This window comes from Eucyclogobius newberryi, unplaced genomic scaffold, assembly GCF_026437365.1.
Source record: "Eucyclogobius newberryi isolate DKJ021-1_F unplaced genomic scaffold, fEucNew1.0.hap1 SCAF_14, whole genome shotgun sequence".
NCBI classification, from domain to species: domain Eukaryota; kingdom Metazoa; phylum Chordata; class Actinopteri; order Gobiiformes; family Gobiidae; genus Eucyclogobius; species Eucyclogobius newberryi.
In genome coordinates this window covers 3059791-3082122 of record NW_027315768.1, presented here as the reverse complement: position 1 = coordinate 3082122, position 22332 = coordinate 3059791, and the positions used below count along the sequence as shown (strand labels likewise).

General features: G+C 43.0%; 1 protein-coding gene across 1 annotated transcript in view; it reads left to right on the top strand.

Annotated features, from left to right (window-relative positions):
- The window catches only part of dnajc10 (DnaJ (Hsp40) homolog, subfamily C, member 10), a 78129-nt gene that overhangs the window by 6763 nt on the left and 49034 nt on the right, over nt 1-22332 (top strand). The window contains exons 2-8 of the mRNA XM_072444150.1: nt 2121-2335; nt 4815-4980; nt 5101-5151; nt 6339-6421; nt 7846-7977; nt 14357-14450; nt 20994-21071. Coding sequence (XP_072300251.1) covers nt 2147-2335; nt 4815-4980; nt 5101-5151; nt 6339-6421; nt 7846-7977; nt 14357-14450; nt 20994-21071 — 793 coding nt within the window. The 5' untranslated portion in view covers nt 2121-2146. The remainder of the gene's footprint in view (nt 1-2120; nt 2336-4814; nt 4981-5100; nt 5152-6338; nt 6422-7845; nt 7978-14356; nt 14451-20993; nt 21072-22332) is intronic.

Below are 22332 nucleotides of genomic sequence, written 5' to 3'. Positions count from 1 at the left end.
GTTCATGCTTAGAACAAGCACCGGACCTTAAATCTGATCATGTATATGTGACCGACCGCCAGTGTTGTGCATGAACGCGTTCATTCTGGTGTCTGTGAACGGCACGTTCGTTCTTTTTAATTTCGTTCAATAAAGTGTCAGATTTCTAGAGACTTCCAGGTGAAAAACACCGTTATGTCGCCTAACCAGAGCCCGGCGAGTGTGAGAGCTCCGCAGTTGTAGAGGGCGATAGTGTCGCACCGCGCTGCACATGTGCATCAAAACTGAAAGCAGCAGCGACAGCAACAGCAGCAACGAGTCGCCCTACGACCAGTTATGTGAGTTTTATGATAAAGTCGGTGAGAATGGAACAATCTAACATTTCTGTGCAAACTTTGCCTCTGTGGAAGTCTGTCCCTTCAGTGTGAATGTAAATCCTGGGGAAGGATTCAAAATTGGATGAAGATGAAATCTGACACATAGTTTCAGCATTAAACTAATACAATAATTGCTGCCTTTGGTTGTATTTGGGCTGTGGAAATAATTTAGAAACATAGCATAATATTGAAAAAAAAGAACTGAACTAGTTCATTTTTTGAAGCTGTGAACTTAGTTCAAAATTTGGAATTATGAATTATGAACTGAACTAGTTCATGTAGAAAGTGAACTTTCCCAACACTGCCGACCACCTGGAAACCAGGACCAAATCCCCCAGAGACATTTTGAGTTCTTCACAGATTCTGAAAGTGTTTGAAAGCTGTACAATGATGTCTCAGGTACATCTGATCATATTTGAATAAATTGTGGTCATTTGAATGTTACACCTCTGAAATCCTTACTCAAACAAATGTGCTCATTTGCATGTCATTGAGATAAGCCCCTCCCCTCCTCACACTGTCACACTGACATAAGAACAACCTTAGATTTAAGAAATGTTCATTACACTAATCGTTAACGGTAACAATCTACACAAAGAGTTAAGTGACATTTTATTTTCATGTTAACAAATCACATTTCTATCATCCAGAAGTCGGAGTTGAATTTAAAAATAAAATTTGATTCTAAATAATTTTCTTGGATTCTTAGAATATAAGCCCTCTCTACATTATCTACATCATTACAGTTATCACTTTTATTTTTTTTTAATTTGCCCACCCTTTTATTTTAAATGTACTTTTGATTTACCTTTTATTATAAATGTATTAAAAATAAAAAAAAAATGATTCAGCACTTTTTATTTTTTTAATTTTAGTTAATTTTATTGTATTTTTGTTTCTGTAATTTCTCAGCCTAGCCGGAGGCAAAGTAACAATAAAATCACTAAAACTAACACCAAACCACCGTAAAACACAGCCCAAATTACCCACACCACCCACGGGTCAAGAAATACAGAACAACACAGAAAAAGAAGCCGCAGAGAGGCCGAGAACAACAACATCAAGGCGCTAGCAAACTGTTCGCTCCGGGGAACTCAGCCAAGCCTTGCCGGAGGCAAAAATGTATCTTGTGACTTGTTACGCCATGAGGACCGGGGCACTTTCTTTTCCTCTGAGGCATTTGGTGGATGTAGTAGTGGTAGAATCATAAGCTCTGGAGAAAGTCTGGAGAAATGAATGAAACCAAAGTGTTTCCCGAGGAGAACGCGTAGCTGCTGATGCTGCATAAGTAGCCATGTGCTTCGCAGCTCATTGGTTGAAAAAATATCAACGCAGGACTGCTGCAGGTCATATGCAAAGTAGGTAACACCCCCCAGCGGATTACGGAAAAGACCCCAAAACTACCAAACTTTAACAGCTTAATGTATACTTTTTAAGGCAACCAATACTGTTATCTGAAACATGGAGTGGCTTCTTCGTGAAACCCTCTTTCTCTGTTCCGTCTGCGCCGACTTTTACCGCGGTGGGGCACATATATGATCGTAAAGAAACGGGACGTCCATTGGTAATGAATGGCCCTTGTAAAGTCTATGACCAGACAGTGGTGGTACCTAAACCCATGACAGCTTTCGCCTAAGAGGGACATTTATGTTGAACAATGTGTTCTGTGATTTCATTTAATTGGATGTCTTGTATTGCCTTTGTGTATTTAGCTCCATGCCATGTTCACTTTCTGTAAAAGAAACCTGGATTGTGTGTTTTCAGGCTCTTGCGTTCAGTGGACAGAGGTCATGGACATGCGCTGCAGCCCCGCTCATGTCCCTCTCCGGCTCCTCTCTCTGGGACTGCTGGTGCTGCTGGTGTGGGCGGCGGGCAGGGATTACTACACTCTGCTGGGTGTGAGCCGAGGAGCCAGCACCAGAGAGATCCGCCGGGCCTTCAAACAGCTGGCCCTGACCATGCACCCGGACAAGAACCCGGTCAGTTCCAAACCCAACTTACCCCAAGAAATTCTTTGTCAACTAGAGACATGCTGTGTGCATTGATTAGTCTACTAAAAGGAGCCTGGTGTTCAGGAGGTCAAATCATTTGACCTTCTATCAAAGGGCTATTGAACATAAGGCCTGGGGGCCAAATCAGGCCCTCCAAATGATTTAATCTGGCCCACGACCCATCTTCCATCTATTAATACAAATACAGAAATATGTTTTGCTTTTATAATTCTATGTTGGCACTAGTTCAGACCTGGTGTGGTCTAGTCTGTAGTTATTGTATTGTATTAACTCAATTTATTAAAACTGTGTTTAACAAATATTTAGTTTTTGAGATAACAATTACAGATATTTACACAGAAAACTAGTAACAAGCACAGCAGCAGAGACGCTCTCTCCTCTGTGTCTGATCTAAACCTCACACTAAAGTTATCTGGAGGAAACGTGTCAAACTGATCGTTCAGGAAGAAAACTAGTCGGGTCTAGAGGGGCGCAACTGGTCGTAAGATAAATAGACTTTTATCCAACTTCTCCCTCCTCCCTCCGCGGCAACATTTAAAGGTAAAGAGAAAACCTTTTCTATACATTTCTCTGAACTGTTTAAATTGTGGAGGAGGGATTAGTGTGTTGGATGTTGAATAGTCTGTCCCAAATTTATAGAACACTCGTACACTTTTGAATAAACCCCAAAAATACATTTTCTGGCGTGTAAATAGGGTCAGAGGATTGTTTGTTGATTTTTCGATACCACTCACGAGCATATCCTTCTTTGTTTACTACTCGATTTGTGCGTTTTTCCAGCCCCCGGACACAATATTAATAAGTCCCTCGCCGGGACGGTACTCGTCCTTCAGAGCACACCTATGTATATATGTATATGTATATACAAACCCTGCCCTATATATATATATATATATATATATATATATCTATCTATCTATATATATATATATATATATATATATATATATATATTATATATATACGCATATATATATATATATATTATATATATACGCATATATATATATATATATATATATATATATATACGCATATATATATATATATATATATATATATACGCATATATATATATATATATATATATATATATATATATATATACGCATATATATATATATACGCATATATATATATACGCATATATATATATATATACGCATATATATATATATACGCATATATATATATATATATATACGCATATATATATATATATATATATATATATATATATATATATATATATATATATATATACGCATATATATATATATATATATATATATATATATATATATATATATATATATATATATACGCATATATATATATATATATATACGCATATATATATATATATATATATATATATATATACGCATATATATATATATATATATACGCATATATATATATATATATATATATATATATATATACGCATATATATATATATATATATATATATATATATATATATATATATATATACGCATATATATATATACGCATATATATATATACGCATATATATATATATATACGCATATATATATATATACGCATATATATATATACGCATATATATATATATATATACGCATATATATATATATATATATATATATATATATATATACGCATATATATATATATATATATATATATATATATATATATATATATACGCATATATATATATATATATATACGCATATATATATATATATATATATATATATATATATACGCATATATATATATATATATATACGCATATATATATATATATATATATATATATATATATATATATATATATATATATATATATATATATATATATATATATATATATATATATATATATATATATATATACGCATATATATATATATATACGCATACATATATATATGCATATATATGTATATGTATATATATGTATATATATATGTATATATAATGTATTTTTTTAAATAACGCTATCATACATCCAAACTTTAGCTGTTAATTATTCTGTTTGAGTCTCTCTTAAATAAATCAACTGTCTCTTGTAGATTCTTGTAGTGTTGGTCATTATTTTTGTTTCTGTGAAAAGTGGATTCCATTGTTCATAAAATAAATATTTTTACAGGTTGTAACACTTTTTAAAGCTGTTCTAATGAATATCCATAATCAATGAACAGAATGGTGACAAAGGGCTACCCTGGCCGAGTCCAATATGCAAATAGTTTTGGATTCCTTGATAAATGTAGATCATGTGAGCAGAAAATGGGCTCTTCCCACTGTGGAGATCTACCAACTTCACAAAACCCTTTCCCTAACCCTTGTTTGCCACACTGAAATGTTTAATCTGTCAATTGGACTCCATGATTTCACCTCTCAGGTCCCATATCCGTAGTGTCCACAATAACGTCCCTTCTGCTGCTGTTCTCAGGGAGATGCTTCTGCCCACGAGAAGTTCCTTCTGGTGAATCGAGCATATGAGGTTCTGAAGGACGAGGACCTGCGCAAGAAGTACGACAAGTATGGAGAGAAAGGGCTCGACGAGCAGCAGCAGGGTGGACGCTACGAAAGCTGGAACTACTACAGATACGACTTCGGTCAGTAGACTTTAGACTTCCCAAAGGGAAATTATTTTCCACAATACTTAGTGGTATTGGTAGTATGCATACTTGAGAAAGTGGGCCCGTGCTTCTAACCTTCCCAGTGTCTTTGTGCAGGGATCTACGATGACGACCTGGAGATCATCACTCTGGACAGTGGCGACTTTGGTGAGTCTCCGTGTCAAACATGAGGCCTGCCTTCTACCTTTGTTAGTGTCATTTTAGGATAGCAAAACGAATGCTTCAGAAGTATATCCACAATGGAGAAATTCCAGTGTTGTAACACAAAGTAGAAAAGCTCTTATAAAACTCTTATTAAAAAACCTCTTAAATTCTTAATAAAGAATAATAATAACAATCGTAACACTCTTATTTACAGCTGTTATATGGACAGAGAATATTGCACCAGGATGACTGACATAATGTCACAGTTTTGCATGGGTTAGGATCATGTCAGTATTGCACATGGTTAAGTCAGTATTGCACATGAGATTGACTGTATTGCACGTGCTCAGGGCAGTGTTTGTTATAAAGTCTGACAGCAGCAGAAGGAAAGACTGTGAAACGTCTCCTTCACACAGCGAGGGTGGATCAGTCACTGAAGCTGCTCTCCAGAGTGGACAGAGTGTCCTGCAGGGGACAGAGTGTCCTGAAGGGGACGACACTCATGGTCCAGCATAGATGTGAGTTTAGCCAGGACCCTTCTGTCCCCCACCTCCTGCACCGAGTCCAGAGGACAGCCCAGGACGGAGCTGGACTATCTACCACCATCAACTGTGTGGAGTGAATGACTAATGACTCCATCCTAGTGCCATCCATCTATATATCAGTGATTCTTCAGAATTGGGACAAAACGGGTTTATTTATTAAATTGTCGACACCAAAACAATAAGAAATAATATGATATTTAGTCCACTTTGTAATAAACAGTTTTACTAGTGAATACTTTCAGAAGTGTATCTGAAAGTATTCACTCAGTATCTGAATATTTATCTATATATATTGATATATATATATATATATCTATATATATATATATATATCTAATATCTAATATATATATCTATATCTATATCTATATCTATATCTATATCTATATCTATATCTATATATATATATTGATATATATATTGATATATATATCAATATATATATATATATATATATATATATATTTTATATCTATATATATATATATTGATATATATATATTGATATATATCTATATATATATCTATATATATATATATATATATATATATATATATATATATATATATATATATATATATATATATATATATGATGACTCACCTCATCAGAGATGCATTCTGAAGCTCTTGTATGTCTTTCAGAAGCGGCCGTGAGCTCAGGAGAAATCTGGTTTATCAATTTCTACTCTCCACGCTGCTCGCACTGTCACGAGCTGGCTCCCACGGTAACTGTCCTCTGTGTGCTTCAGCAAACCCGCTCTGGAGGGACCATGCACTCATTTGGGCTTTAAGTTGATTTCCAAACTTAGTCCCTCCTAACCAGTGGTGGACCGTGGTGGATTGTTTTAGATGTTCTTTCAATGCTTCATTAATAAATCTAAAGTTCCATGAACACTTGCTGACTGGATGAACAGATCAGACCAAAACAGTATAAGGAACTGTCGGTGTAATCCCTCATTCGTCCAGGCGTGTTCCATAGTAGAAAAAGCTTCAGTTGTTTCATCTGGACTCAGTTTGAAAAAATAGACGTTTCGACTCTCATCCAAGAGTCATTGTCCAATGCAGTGAAGAAAGTTGTAAAGAACGTTACACAGGTGAGACAAAACAGCCTCTACACAAGAGGCTTTATCAGCACAGAAGAAATACAAGTTCAGGACCTCAGAGTGCCGTGCATCTCCATCTTGAAGCCTCTAATCACTCGTTTGAAGACGGTGAGGTGAAGGTTTTAAGCAGGAGAAAAGATGGTTTGAAAGAGTAGTCAAGGAAGCTATTTTTGTTAAAAAAGAAAGACCTTCTTTAAACAGAAATGGAGGGCTAAGATTTAATCTTCCTGTTATTTATAATGGGTTACTGAACCCCTGGAAAGGTAGAGGACCAGGACCAGGACATTTAGATGCTAATCAGGTCCTCAGGGTGGTTGAGCCAGGGTCTCACAAAGACAAAGAGGATTCTAATAGCCCATTAAGATTCTGAATAGGCTCGGTAGATACAAGGGGGGAGTTTCTGTTGAAACAAACAACTCTTTCTACTTCAGGAAGGCTCCGCCCAATGGGCGGGTCTTACCACAGAACAGTATTAATATCGGAGTTCTCGACCTAAATTCTTTTATTGACAATGACTCTTGGATGAAGTCGAAACGTCTATTTTTTCAAACTGAATCCAGATGACTACAACTGAAGTATAAGGAACTCACACAAAGTGATGCTTATTACATTTATTAAATTCATTCAGTCACTCATTTTCTACCGCTTGTTCCCTTTCGGGGTCGCGGGTGACTGGAGCCTATCCCAGTGACTTTGGGCCTTAGGCGGGGTACACGCTGGACAGTGGCCAACTCATCGCAGGACCAACACAGAGACATAGACATTACAGACAGTTCACTCTCACATTCATTCACTAGGGCCGATTTAGAGTTGCCAATTTTGCCTAGCACATGCATGTGTTTGGACGGTGGGAGGAGCCGGCGAACCCGGAGAGAACCCACGGTAACACGGGGAGAACATGCAGACTCATCATGTGACTAACCCTAACCCTGACAATAGAGTAAAGTAAATTATAAAGTGCACTCTTCCTCTACAAGTTAAATGTGTGCCCATTTACGCCAAAGCCCTGTACAGGTAAATGATCAGTGTATTTGTGTGTGTGTCAGTGGAGGGAGGTGGCCAAGGAGATGGACGGTGTGATCCGGATGGGAGCAGTGAACTGTGGGGACAACCACCAGCTGTGCCGCAGCAGAGGCATCCAGAGTTACCCCAGCCTGTACCTCTACAGAGCCGCCCAGGTACCATCTGCGTCTGAGACAAGAACTCCACTTGCATCCGGAAGTTGGCCTGAATGGTCAATTCTTTAAAGACACGTATACATTTCTGAGCTTGTGTTAGCTTCTTCCACACTTGTTTGATTCATTCTGTTTAGTTTTCTCCTTCTGAGCCTCATAAACGCACTTGCTTTCAATTTTCACAGATATATGCTGTCATAGGTAGAGCGCTAAAATCCAAAAATGTCCATAAATCATTGTCATATTTCTTCTGAGAATGTCTGCCTTAAATCACCTTTATTACAACCGTATTGTAGCCATGGGATGATTCATACACCAGCATACTTGGACACTGGAGGCAAGGAGAGTAAAGTGTCTTGCCCAAGGACACACCTGCAGTATGCACTGCTACCTCCCAGTGGCTCCTGGCATTCCAGTCCTCCCATCCAGGTACTAACCAGGCCCCATCCCCACTTAGCTTCCGAGATTTGATGCCACCTTCGCTCCAGCTTCGGATCCGGTTCATCTGTGGGCGTGGCCCGGGGCAAGATGGATCCAGTATTTATTGCGCCTTTACGGTAGATACCTGAAAGGATTACAAAGAAATGCATCATTTGAAATCCAACTATGGCGAACTGGAAAGTGACAGAGAATGAGATCTCTGATTTGACAGAAACCGTCTCTACCCTGCAAACGAAGGTGGCACATTTGACCAACCAGGTCCTTGTCTTGAGTCAAGAGTTGGATGACCTAGAGAATTGTAATCGCAGAGGCAACATGCGGGTTGTTGTTAATTCAGCGCAAATTAAAGGGAAATATGTGTCAAGTATATGGAGACCTGGATCCCTGAATATCTAAAATTTCCCACAAAAGCTGGGAAAATAATAATCAACATTACAACTGTTAGGCCCGAGCGCCACAAGCTGGCGAGAGGCCTATTAGTTCCGTAAGGCGGAAGCACGGCTGCAAAAGTGCGCAAAAAATCGAGCGCGAAGCGCTCGCCCACTTCCAAACACTCACTAACGCCCTCCTCCACTCACGCACGCCCCGTACAGACTAATTAGTAGTAGGAAAATGGAACATTACCGTTGTAAACGGGCAAAGCCCGTACAAAAGTGCGCACTAAACGAGCGCTTTACATTGCATATAACGCACTCATTTGCTCTAAGTAGCTCACAAATACGTTCCATCTCTTACATGTTCCGTTCATATAAACATGTAATGCAAAAATTGAACATTATTACTGTTTAGAGGGCCAAAAACGCAAAGTGGGCGGAGCCCACTCAAAATTAACGAAAGTACCCTTCAGTAACCAGGGACCCACACCATGAGGTAGGAAAGCGCGAGCACTTTCCGAAAATGTATAGTTTATGATATTTGAAAAATGGGAAACATTGTTTTCTCATCAGAATATGATTCTTTCTTCTTCTCGGGACCAATCCCCCTATTTTTCACCCAGTGAACATTGACGAAAAGTCACAAAAATTTGCACACCTCTAAAAATCGTGCCCCTCTACATTCTGGCTATCTCCCTTTTCTAAAATTAAACAAATTGGCGCATCAGCGCCCCCAAATGAACCAAAAATACATTGAGAGATAGGAAATTACCCCAAAAAAATCTGATCGTCCATCCATCCATCTTCTGCCGCTTTATCCGGGGCCGGGTCGCGGGGGCAGCAGTCTGAGCAGGGACTCCCAGACTTCCATTCTCCCCAGACACTTCCTCTAACTCCTCCGGGGGGATCCCGAGGCGTTCCCAGGCCAGCCGAGAGACATAGTCTCTCCAGCGTGTCCCGGGTCTTCCCCGGGGCCTCTTCCCGGTGGGACATGCCTGAAACACCTCCCGAGGGAGGCGCCCAGGAGGCATCCGGAACAGATTGCCCGAGCCACCTCAGCTGGAGGAGCAGCGGCTCTACTCCGAGCTCCCCCCGTGTGGCCGAGCTCCTCAACTTATCTCTAAGGGAGCGCCCAGCCACACGGCGGAGGAAACTCATTTTGACCGCGTGTATCCGCGATCTTGTTCTTTCGGTCACTACCCAAAGCTCATGACCATAGGTGAGGTCAGAACGTAGACCGACCGGTAAATCGAGAGCTTTGCCTTTCGGCTCAGCTCCCTCTTCACCACAACAGTCGATGCAGCGACTGCATCACTGCAGCCGCTGCACCGATCCAACTGTCGATCTCACGCTCCATCCTTCCCTCACTCGTGAACAAGACCCCGAGATACTTGAACTCCTCCACTTGGGGCAAGGACACCCCACCCACCTGAAGAGGGCAAGCCACCTTTTTCCGGTCGAGAACCATGGCCTCGGATTTGGACGTGCTGATTCTCATCCCAGCCGCTTCACACTCGGCTGCAAACCGTCCCAGTGCATGTTGCAGGTCCGGGTTTGATGGAGCCATCAGGACAACATCGTCTGCAAACAGCAGAGATGAGATCCTGTGGTCCCCAAACCGGACACCCTCCGACCCCTGACTGCGCCTAGAAATTCTGTCCATAAAAATTATGAACAGAACCGGTGACAAAGGGCAGCCCTGGCGGAGTCCAACATGCACTGGGAACAGGTCTGACTTACTGCCGGCAATGCGAACACAGCTCCTGCTCCGGTCATACAGGGACCGGACAGCCCTGAGCAAAGGGCCCCGGACCCCGTACTCCCGGAGCACCCCCCAAAGGACACCCCGAGGGACACGGTCGAAAGCCTTCTCCAGATCCACAAAGCACATGTGGACTGGTTGGGCAAACTCCCATGAACCCTCGAGCACCCGATGGAGAGTACAGAGCTGGTCCAGTGTTCCACGACCGGGACAAAAACCACTCTGCTCCTCCTGAATCCGAGGTTCGACTATCGGTCGGATTCTCCTCTCCTGTCTGGATCTGATCGTAGAATCATGAAATTTGGCGCAGAGGTAAATGGTGACAAGAGAAGTAAAAAATATTATTACGGCAACGCCGTCCGCCCAAACAAATGTTGGCCATAAACTGTAGCTAGAATTTCAGAAATCTCCTCAAATTTAAATGTTGCTGCCGTTTGCGCAGATAAAGTCTGAATTGCGTCAAATTAGAATCATTTGATAAACTCTTTGCCCTAAACCTACTTGAAGTGAAATAAATTAATTTGGCGCCACAGCGCCCCCTACAGATTTTATATGGAGGTTAAATGTTTAGTTTTGCGAAATTTTACGGAATATGACACACAACTCAATTTCGGCCCCATCAAAAAAGTCAATGAGACCCATGTCATAATTGTTACGGCTTTGCCAACAATGACCGAAACTTCCCATGTTATTCCAATGGGGAAATTGTCAGAACATGCTTATACTTTATACTTTCACGAACTCCTCCTCGGGCGTTAGCCCTATTAACCTGAAATTTGGTGAGACTCATCTTCAGGGGTAAAAGTTATACACATTTATATTCAAAGAGTCACGGTCTCTGTGCGGCAAAGCCGCACATTTTGCCAAGAATTCAAAAGAAAATTGCTTTTTGATGGTAAAACAAAGGGTGGAAGATGTGACAGCGTCACAGATTCAGCAGTAGATGTAATAAAAGAACAATTGGGGCGTGTTAGCGCCCCCTCCTCGTGCGGCGTGGCGGCGGCGAGGCGAGAGCTGATCATTGCCGCTTGCGGCTATATTTTATAGTTAATGTTATATTTAATTTGATAATGTTTATCTCGTATCTGTGAGACCGAAGGCATCATGTTTGTGAAATATTTATTTCAATTCTACATAGCCTTCTGTAGGATATGCAGATGACCTCCCCCTGTTGCCATGGTGACAGAAATGCGGGCTAAGGCGTTATTACTTACAACCCCCATGTGGAGATTTATGACATCTCTGCAGGAGCAGAGACACTTTGAACGTTGGAATTAAATTTTTCCATCGAATTACTTCATTTGGATTAAAATGAACTCTAAACAGCTAAAACACTAAAAAGACTATGCGGTTTTAGTCAACAATCATCTGGTTACAGACTTTGTCCACAAGTGAATTTACTGTACATAATGTTATTGTGTTCTACATGTTCATTTAACTGTTTTAAAACTTTAAATAAAAGATAATTTTACTATTGTAACTATGTAGCCTAATGTTAATTCTGAACAAATGGCTGCATTCCTCCAGACCTTCTTCCCTTATCAAGCTCTGACTCAGCGTGCGTGCTGATTGGCTGAGCCACGGTGCCAAAAGCCCCCACAGGGGGAAGTCAAAAACAGACAAAGGAAAGTTGAACAGATTTCCATCTGAGCTCCATCTGAAGAGTTCCATGAGGTCGGATCTCGGGAGATGAGGGCCTCTGGCCTAGCTAGGCTAAGCTATGCTAAGCTACGGGACAAAGACTTTCCAAGAGACATGCCCGCTGAAGCTAACTTTATCTCCCAGAACTAAGAATTCTGTGCCCGTTTTTAAACGTGATTAAAACTGCATCATGCAAACTCAAGCAAAGGACCTTTTTGTCTGAGCAAAGGACCTTTTTGCAACTTTTCAAGTCCAGGACAGTCTTTACAGACCGGCCTCCTCTGTGAATCAGTACAACGGCCCTTTTTGTCTGAGGAACGCCTCAGAGCCCAGGAGGACAGAGCAGCTCTGGCTAGTGTGGACTGAGCTGCAGCGTGACCCGTGAGTGACCCCTGAGTGACCCCTGAGTGACCCCTGAGTGACCCCTGGAGGCGACACAGACACACAGGCCCTCAGACTCCACACAGGCCCTCAGACTCCACACAGGCCCTCAGACTCCACACAGGCCCCAGACTCCACACAGGCCCCAGACTCCACAGACTCCACACAGGCCCTCAGACTCCACAGACTCCACACGGGCCCTCAGACTCCACACGGGCCCTCAGACTCCACACGGGCTCTCAGACTCCACACGGGCCCTCAGACTCCACACAGGCCCCAGACTCCACACAGGCCCCAGACTCCACACAGGCCCCAGACTCCACACAGGCCCCAGACTCCACACAGGCCCTCAGACTCCACAGACTCCACACAGGCCCTCAGACTCCACAGACTCCACACGGGCCCTCAGACTCCACACGGGCCCTCAGACTCCACACGGGCCCTCAGACTCCACACGGGCCCTCAGACTCCACACGGGCCCTCAGACTCCACACGGGCCCTCAGACTCCACACGGGCCCTCAGACTCCACACGGGCCCTCAGACTCCACACGGGCCCTCAGACTCCACACGGGCCCTCACACTCCACACGGGCCCTCAGACTCCACACGGGCCCTCAGACTCCACACGGGCCCTCAGACTCCACACTGGCCCTCAGACTCCACACAGACCCTCAGACTCCACACGGGCTCAGACTCCACACAGACCCTCAGACTCCACACAGGCCCACAGACTCCACACAGACTCCACACGGGCCCTCAGACTCCACACGGGCCCTCAGACTCCACACGGGCCCTCAGACTCCACACGGGCCCTCAGACTCCACACAGACCCTCAGACTCCACACAGGCCCACAGACTCCACACAGACTCCACACGGGCCCTCAGACTCCACACAGACCCTCAGACTCCACACGGGCCCTCAGACTCCACACAGACTCCACACGGGCCCTCAGACTCCACACGGCCCTCAGACTCCACACGGGCCCTCAGACTCCACACTGGCCCGTCTCCTCAGGATCACAGTTTCTGGCTTCGTTCGTATAATGCACTTCACAGGCTGATAATATCTTAGAATTAACTCCAACACACAAGTAGAAAAATCTAGAATAATCATGTCTAGTGTTTCCATCTGTTATCAACTCATTTGCATATTCATATATCCGTTTAGTTATTTGGTCAATAAATCTTCATAAACCACATTTGGTAAAGATCAAGGAGCAAATTATTTTTTGATAAATTAATTAATTTAGATATTTGATTATAGAGCCTAATCTATGGCTGGTGCCCCAATTTACCCTTAAAACATGATTTCAAACATGACACACTTATGCAGTGTGTCATGTTTCAAATCTTGACCAATTATTTAATCGATATCAACCTTGACTGCCCCGCCCTCTTTCACAAGTGGGAGGACACTCATAACCTTACAGCACTTGTACTAGTACTTACAGTACTTGTACTAGTACTTACAGCACTTGTACTAGTAAGAATACCCTACACCTTCCCTGAATTCACTTTAATTTCTGGCTGCAGTAGATCACCTTATCTTTGCTTTTACCAGCTTTATCTATACATATTTAGGCTTACTTTAGAAACACTTTTAGACTGGATTGAAACTATTTATTTTTTCTTCTATTTGCTTTAGTTTCTTTTGATTATGTTGTGACATGTATCTGGATTATCTGTTTGCCAACTCTTGACATAAGTAGAACCATTGCATTAACACTCTGAGTGTCTCTGCCCAAAGTGAACTCACACTTTGTCCCTGTATCTTGTTTTGCAGACTCCAGAGAAGTTCACTGGTGAACGCTCCAAGAACGACCTGGTGCGGTTCTCCATGCAGTCCATCAGCTCTGTGGTGTCTCATCTGTGGCACGGTGAGGCGCTGTGTGCTGCTCACATTCTCCTCTTTATTAGGCCTGAGCCCCAGCAGGGCATAGACAAAAGTCCAAATACTTTGCGTCAATGGGAGACATTGCAATGTCAACTTTGTCATAAAACAAAAATAATAGAACTACAAATTATAATAAGGCGAGAGTTTTTTAATTTGATTTTCCTTGGCATTTTTAAAAGGGGAGGACGGAATAAAAATACAATTACATTTTTCCATTATCAAATCACATTTCTACCATCCAGAAGTCGGATTTGAATTAAAAAAAAAATTAAATTCTAAATAATTTTCTTGAATTCTTAGAATATAGGCCCTACTCCCACCTCTCTACATTATCTACATCATTATAGTTATCAATCAAGACATTGAAAATAACCCTTACTATACTGCGGTAAAAAAAAATACCTTCAATGTCATAAACTAACTCAGACTGAGCTTCTCATAAAATGAATCATCCGTCGCTTTGATAAACTTTATTGAGTTTTGACCAGAACACAAAGTGTGACATGAATGAAAATGTCTTATTGAGCTTATATCTGGCCACAGTGATTTGATCCAACGGTGCAGTAATTTTTCCCACGCTCGAGCGCAGCTCAGCTGATCGGGACAATTGGCGTCCTTACAATATGATCAGAAGAGAACATGACTCCACAGACGAGCTGGACACGTCCACAAAATGATTCTGATATGATCGGTCAAAACCATGGATCTATTATAATATCGGTCAAGACGCGTATTCTTCATTTCCTTGTTCAAACACGAGTTTAATGAATGGGAGCGCGAGCCAAAGCCACGCCCACCCCGCATCCTTCATGTTAAGTTGATTTCATGGATGAAGCCGTGAGTTGCGAGAGTTTTAAAGCTCTGACGTTTGGACGAACTCGGGTTTGTGCAGAAATGGTCGGAGGTCGGAGATGCTGGTGCAGAATACATTTTTATTTTTATTGAGGTTTTGGCCAAAAACCCCCGGAAAATCCTCAAAAACAGGAAAAATATTATTATTAGTTTTAGAATCTCCGTTTTTGACGTTGGCGGGTTCGCGAAACAACTTATTAAAAAACTCTCGCCTGAATATAGAATAAAAAAGAAAAATACAATAAAGTGAAAAATTGTAATTAAAATAAACCTTTTCGTCGAGGCTTAATCCGTCTGTCCCTTGCAAAAGCTGCCAAAACGGTGCAGGCCACGATGTGGCATCAGCTGAAATTCAACAGCTATTACACAGGGAGGTTAAAAACAGACAAAAACCTTTATATTTTATCGTTGTATCGTTTACCTCCCAGGTAAATGGCATTGATTTTTGTCTGTGTCTGCAAGGGTCTAACTCCACATTCCTGAATATCTTGGTCCTATTGATGTTTTTTCTCAATATTTTTAACAACTACAATGATTTGGTTTGGGAATCTGCAGTCCGGGGCACACGGGGAGAACATGCAGACTCCACCCAGAGAGATCATGTGATGTTGGTCTGGCCCGGGAATCAAACCCATGATCTCCTTCTTGGGAGGCAAGAGCGCTTACCGCCTTTGCCACCGTATGTTATACAAGGATTTCATGGCTGCAGCTTGTGGCCAATTGAGTCAATTACACCAATTGAGTTGATGCCTTGCAAGATGTCTTGTGGTAAGAAAATCTGTTAAGTATTGAAAGTTTATTTAACAAAATAAAAAGTATTCATGACAGGTTGGACCACTCAATGTGGTCGGGGATAGTCCCTCTTGACTGGCAGACCGGGGTGGTGTTGTTCTGGAGAGGGGAATCCGACCGATAGTCGATCCTCAGATTCAGGAGGAGCAGAGCGGTTTAGGTCCTGGTGGTGGAACACAGCTCTAGACTCTCCATCGGGTGCTCGAGGTTCATGGGAGTTTGCACAGTCACATGTGCTTTGTGGATCTGGAGAAGGCTTTCGACCGTGTCCCTCGGGGTGTCCTTTGGGGGGTGCTCCGGGAGTACGGGGTCCGGGGCCCTTTGCTCAGGGCTGTCCGGTCCCTGTATGACCGCAGCAGGAGCTGTGTTCACTGCAGTAAGTCAGACCTGTTCCCATGAGGGACTCCGCCAGGGCTGCGCTTTGTCACCGGTTCTGTTTATGATTTTTATGGACAGAATTTCTAGGCGCAGTCAGGGGTCGGAGGGTGTGGTCAGGGGTCAGAGGGTGTCCGGTTTGGGGACCACAGGATCTCATCTCTGCTGTTTGCAGACGATGTTGTCCTGATGGCTCCATCAAACCCGGACCTGCAGCTGCACTGGGACGGTTTGATCCGAGTGTGAAGCGGCTGGGATGAGAATCGGCTCCAAATCCGAGGTCCATGGTTCTCAACCGGAGAAAGGTGTCTTGCCCTCTCCAGGTGGGTGGGGAGTCCTTGCCGTCTCCAGGTGGGTGGGGGGTCCTTGCCGTCTCTAGGTGGGTAGGGGGTCCTTGTCCTCTCCAGGTGTGTGGGGGGTCCTTGCCGTCTCCAGGTGGGTGGGGGGTCCTTGCCGTCTCCAGGTGGGTAGGGGGTCCTTGTCCTCTCCAGGTGTGTGGGGGGTCCTTGCCGTCTCCAGGTGGGTAGGGGGTCCTTGCCGTCTCCAGGTGGGTAGGGGGTCCTTGTCCTCTCCAGGTGGGTAGGGGGTCCTTGCCGTCTCCAGGTGGGTAGGGGGTCCTTGTCCTCTCCAGGTGGGTGGGGGGTCCTTGCCGTCTCCAGGTGGGTAGGGGGTCCTTGTCCTCTCCAGGTGGGTAGGGGGTCCTTGTCCTCTCCAGGTGTGGGTGGGGGGTCCTTGCCGTCTCAGGTGGGTAGGGGGTCCTTGTCCTCTCCTGGTGGGTAGGGGGTCCTTGTCCTCTGCAGGTGGGTAGGGGGTCCTTGTCCTCTCCAGGTGTGGGTGGGGGGTCCTTGCCGTCTCCAGGTGGGTAGGGGGTCCTTGTCCTCTCCTGGTGGGTAGGGGGTCCTTGTCCTCTGCAGGTGGGTAGGGGGTCCTTGTCCTCTCCAGGTGGGTGGGGGGTCCTTGCCCTCTCCAGGGGGGTGGAGAGTCCTTGCCCCAAGTGGAGGAGTTCAAGTATGTCGGGGTCTTGTTCATGAGTGAGTGAAGGATGGAGCGTGAGATTGACAGTTGGATCGATGCAGCAGCTGCAGTGATGCAGTAGCTGCATCGGACTGTTGTGGTGAAGAGGGAGCTGAGTCCAAAGACAAAGCTCTTGATTTACCGGTCGGTCTACGTTCCTGACCTCACCTATGGTCATGAGCTTCGGGTAATGACCGAAAGGACAAAGTCGCAGATAGAAGTGGTCGAAATGAGTTTCCTCCGCCAGGTGGCTGGGCGTGACCTTAGAGATAGGGTGAGGCGCTCCGTCACACGGGAGGAGCTCGGAGTAGAGCCGCTGCTCATCGACGTCGAGAGGAGCCAGCTGAGGTGGCTCGGGCATCTGTTCCGGGGCCTCCTGGGCCTCCCACCGGGAAGAGGCCCCGAGGAAGACATGCTGGAGTAACTATGTCTCTTGGCTGGCCTGGGAACGAGGAGTTGGAGGAAGTGTTTGGGGAGAAGGAAGTCTGGGAGTCAAATTCATAAACTGAGCGATAAAACACAACATCGTGAACTGAGCGATAAAACACAACATCATGAACTGAGCGATAAAACACAACATCGTGAACTGAGCCATAAAACACAACATCATGAACTGAGCGATAAAACACAACATCGTGAACTGAGCCATAAAACACAACATCGTGAACTGAGCGATAAAACCATCGTGAACTGAGCGATAAAACACAACATCGTGAACTGAGCCATAAAACACAACATCGTGAACTGAGCGATAAAACCATCGTGAACTGAGCGATAAAACACAACATCGTGAACTGAGCCATAAAACACAACATCGTGAACTGAGCGATAAAACACAACATCATGAACTGAGCCATAAAACACAACATCGTGAACTGAGCGATAAAACCATCGTGAACTGAGCGATAAAACACAACATCGTGAACTGAGCCATAAAACACAACATCGTGAACTGAGCGATAAAACCATCGTGAACTGAGCGATAAAACACAACATCGTGAACTGAGCGATAAAACACAACATCATGAACTGAGCCATAAAACACAACATCGTGAACTGAGCGATAAAACACAACATCATGAACTGAGCCATAAAACACAACATTGTGAACTGAGCGATAAAACCATTGTGAACTGAGCGATAAAACCATCGTGAACTGAGCGATAAAACACAACATCGTGAACTGAGCCATAAAACACAACATCGTGAACTGAGCGATAAAACACAACATCGTGAACTGAGCGATAAAACCATCATGAACTGAGCCATAAAACACAACATCGTGAACTGAGCGATAAAACCATCGTGAACTGAGCGATAAAACCATCGTGAACTGAGCGATAAAACACATCATGAACTGAGCCATAAAACACAACATCGTGAACTGAGCCATAAAACCATCGTGAACTGAGCGATAAAACACAACATCGTGAACTGAGTGATAAAACACAACATCATGAACTGAGCCATAAAACACAACATCGTGAACTGAGCGATAAAACCATCGTGAACTGAGCGATAAAACACAAACATCGTGAACTGAGCCATAAAACACAACATCGTGAACTGAGCGATAAAACACAACATCGTGAACTGAGCGATAAAACACATCATGAACTGAGCCATAAAACACAACATCATGAACTGAGCCATAAAACACAACATCGTGAACTGAGCCATAAAACCATCGTGAACTGAGCGATAAAACACAACATCGTGAACTGAGTGATAAAACACAACATCATGAACTGAGCCATAAAACACAACATCGTGAACTGAGCGATAAAACCATCGTGAACTGAGCGATAAAACACAAACATCGTGAACTGAGCCATAAAACACAACATCGTGAACTGAGCGATAAAACCATCGTGAACTGAGCGATAAAATCATCGTGAACTGAGCGATAAAACACAACATCGTGAACCGAGCCATAAAACACAACATCGTGAACTGAACCATAAAACACAACATCGTGAACTGAGCGATAAAACACAACATCTTGAACTGAGCGATAAAACACAACATCGTGAACTGAGCGATAAAACACAACATCATGAACTGAACCATAAAACACAACATCGTGAACTGAGCGATAAAACACAACATCTTGAACTGAGCGATAAAACACAACATCGTGAACTGAGCGATAAAACACAACATCGTGAACTGAGCGATAATGCTAACAGTTCTTGAAAATGTGGTTTTCAAGAGGCAAACCACTATCACGTGTTTTGAGAACTGAACTTTAGAACTATCTTCTTGGGCCTCAAAACTCCTGCCATGGACACAATAAATGGATACATTTGGAACGTACTTGGAAGGAAAAAAGGCCATAACAAAGAAACACACAAATATCCCCAACAATCAAGGACTGGACTAAATTAATAGATATGACGTATGGAAAAAAATGACATTCAGACTTAATTTGGAAATTGACAAATTTGACCGCCTTGGGACCAAATGGGACTTTCATTTGGAAAGTCCTGGTGGTGAGGGTTAGGCAAACATGATTATATTGAATTAAACCGTTTTAAAGATCATGATCTCTGGTTTATATGATTCAGTATTTGTCCTCTTCATATCAAATAACATATAAAAGTACTTTAAATTGTTTCACATGCTAATAACCAGGTTTAAAACAACACATTTATCTTGTTCTTATGACGCCGCGATGCTGCGCGCGCTTGTGGGCCCCTGAAATTGCTTGGGGGCCCCTAACTTTGAAAAGTCATTGGTCAATGACCAATTGTGCCATGATTGTGTTTCGTTTGTGGTTTATTTGATGTCTATTTGTATATTATTATATATATATATATTATATTATTAAAATTTGCTCACTTGTCGTGTTCTGTTTTTGTTCTTTGTTTTATGGTTAATCCAAATGTCACAGGTTCATTCAGCTGTCATGTGATCACTGATATTTGATGTTTTAAGTAGATTGTGAATAATTTGTGGATTAACAATAAAAAGTAGCAAACAAATGAATCTGAAAACAGAATAAACTCACCGGGAAGTGACGTCACAGGAAGTAATGTGTGGGTAGTGTAATTTGGACTACGGTTCTTAACTGGTGACAACATGTAGGATTTTCTCCTGAACAATGATGCATTTTAACACATTAATCAGAACGACTAATAATCATGGAACTCTCGCTACATGCCCAGGAGCAGAGCCAGATGTGGAGGCAGACTTTGGAAAATCAAGAACAGAAGGGACTGTAGACTTGCTCAGACATGTTCTCCATATGTTAAGGTTCAATATGATCAAAATTCAAAATGAGGAACTGAATTTGGACGTGGCTAAATTACAACCTGTGCATCACTACTGCGTGCTGTTCGTCAAAGACTGACCATAGACTGACCATAGGTGTAAGAGGCAGCCTGCAAGTAACCCACTCAAAATATGTCAAAGCCACCTCACAGTCCGTTTACGGCCGGGCGTGAGCTGCTACCCGGCTCCTCTCTCCTCACAATGGTTCTTTGCCTTTCAGGAAACGTATTCAGTGAGATTGAGGCGGCTTTCTCCAAAGGCATTGGATGGCTCATCACCTTTTGTGCAGAGTCTGGAGGTAAAACACCATTCTCTAAACCACTCTCCAGTGCAAGTAATCATTTATTCTAATCTTTTATATACAGTGAGGGAAATAAGTATTTGGACACCCTGCTATTTTGCAAGTTCTCCCACTCAGAAATGATGGAAGATCTGACATTTTCATCGTAGGTTCATTTCCACTGTGAAAGGGAGAGAAAAAAATCTGGAAATCACATTATATGATTTTTCAATCATTTAATTGTATATTATTGCTGCAAATAAGTATTTGAACACCTGCCAAACCACAAGAATTGTGGCTGTAAAAAGTCCACCTCTACTCCACAAATTCATCTAAATTAGTAGCACCTGTTTGAGCTCATTAGCTGCATAAAGACCCCCTGTCCACCCCACAATCAGTCAGACTCCAACTACTACCATGGGCAAGACCAAGGATCACCAGAGAAAACATTTTAGACCTCCACAAGGCTGGAAAGGGCTACAAGGCAATTGGCAAGCAGCTCGGTGAAAGAAGATCAACTGTTGGAGCAATTGGTAGAACATGGATGAGGCTAAAGAGGACTGTCAATTTCCCTTGGCCTGGGGCTCCATGCAAGATCTCACCTCGTGGGGTCTCAATGATGATAAGAAAGGTGAGAAATCAGCCTTGAACTACACAGGAGGAGCTGGTCAATGACCTGAAGAGAGCTGGGTAACCCCCCCCCCCTTTTGGGCTTTACAAAAATAAATTAATTTAATTAATACACTGCGCCATCATGATTTAAAATAATGCGTTGCATAGAAGGTTCTCCTGCTCAAGGGTTAGGGTCAGCACATGTCCAGGCTGAAGTTTTCCAATGACCACCTGGATGATCCACAGGAGTCATGGGAGAAAGTTTATGCCAGAAATATACATTTTTGGTAAAACAAAAGAAAGAAAGATGAGTACCATCCCAAGAACATCATCCTTACTGTGAAGCATGGGGGAGGAAACGTCACACTTTGGGGGTGGAAACATCACGCTTTGGGGGAGGAAACATCACGCTTTGGGGGAGGAAACATCACGCTTTGGGGGAGGAAACATCAAGTTTGGGGGAGGAAACATCAAGTTTGGGGGAGGAAACATCACACTTTGGGGGAGGAAACATCACGCTTTGGGGGAGGAAACATCACGCTTTGGGGGAGGAAACATCAAGTTTGGGGGAGGAAACATCACGCTTTGGGGGAGGAAACATCACGCTTTGGGGGAGGAAACATCACACTTTGGGGGTGGAAACATCACGCTTTGGGGGAGGAAACAT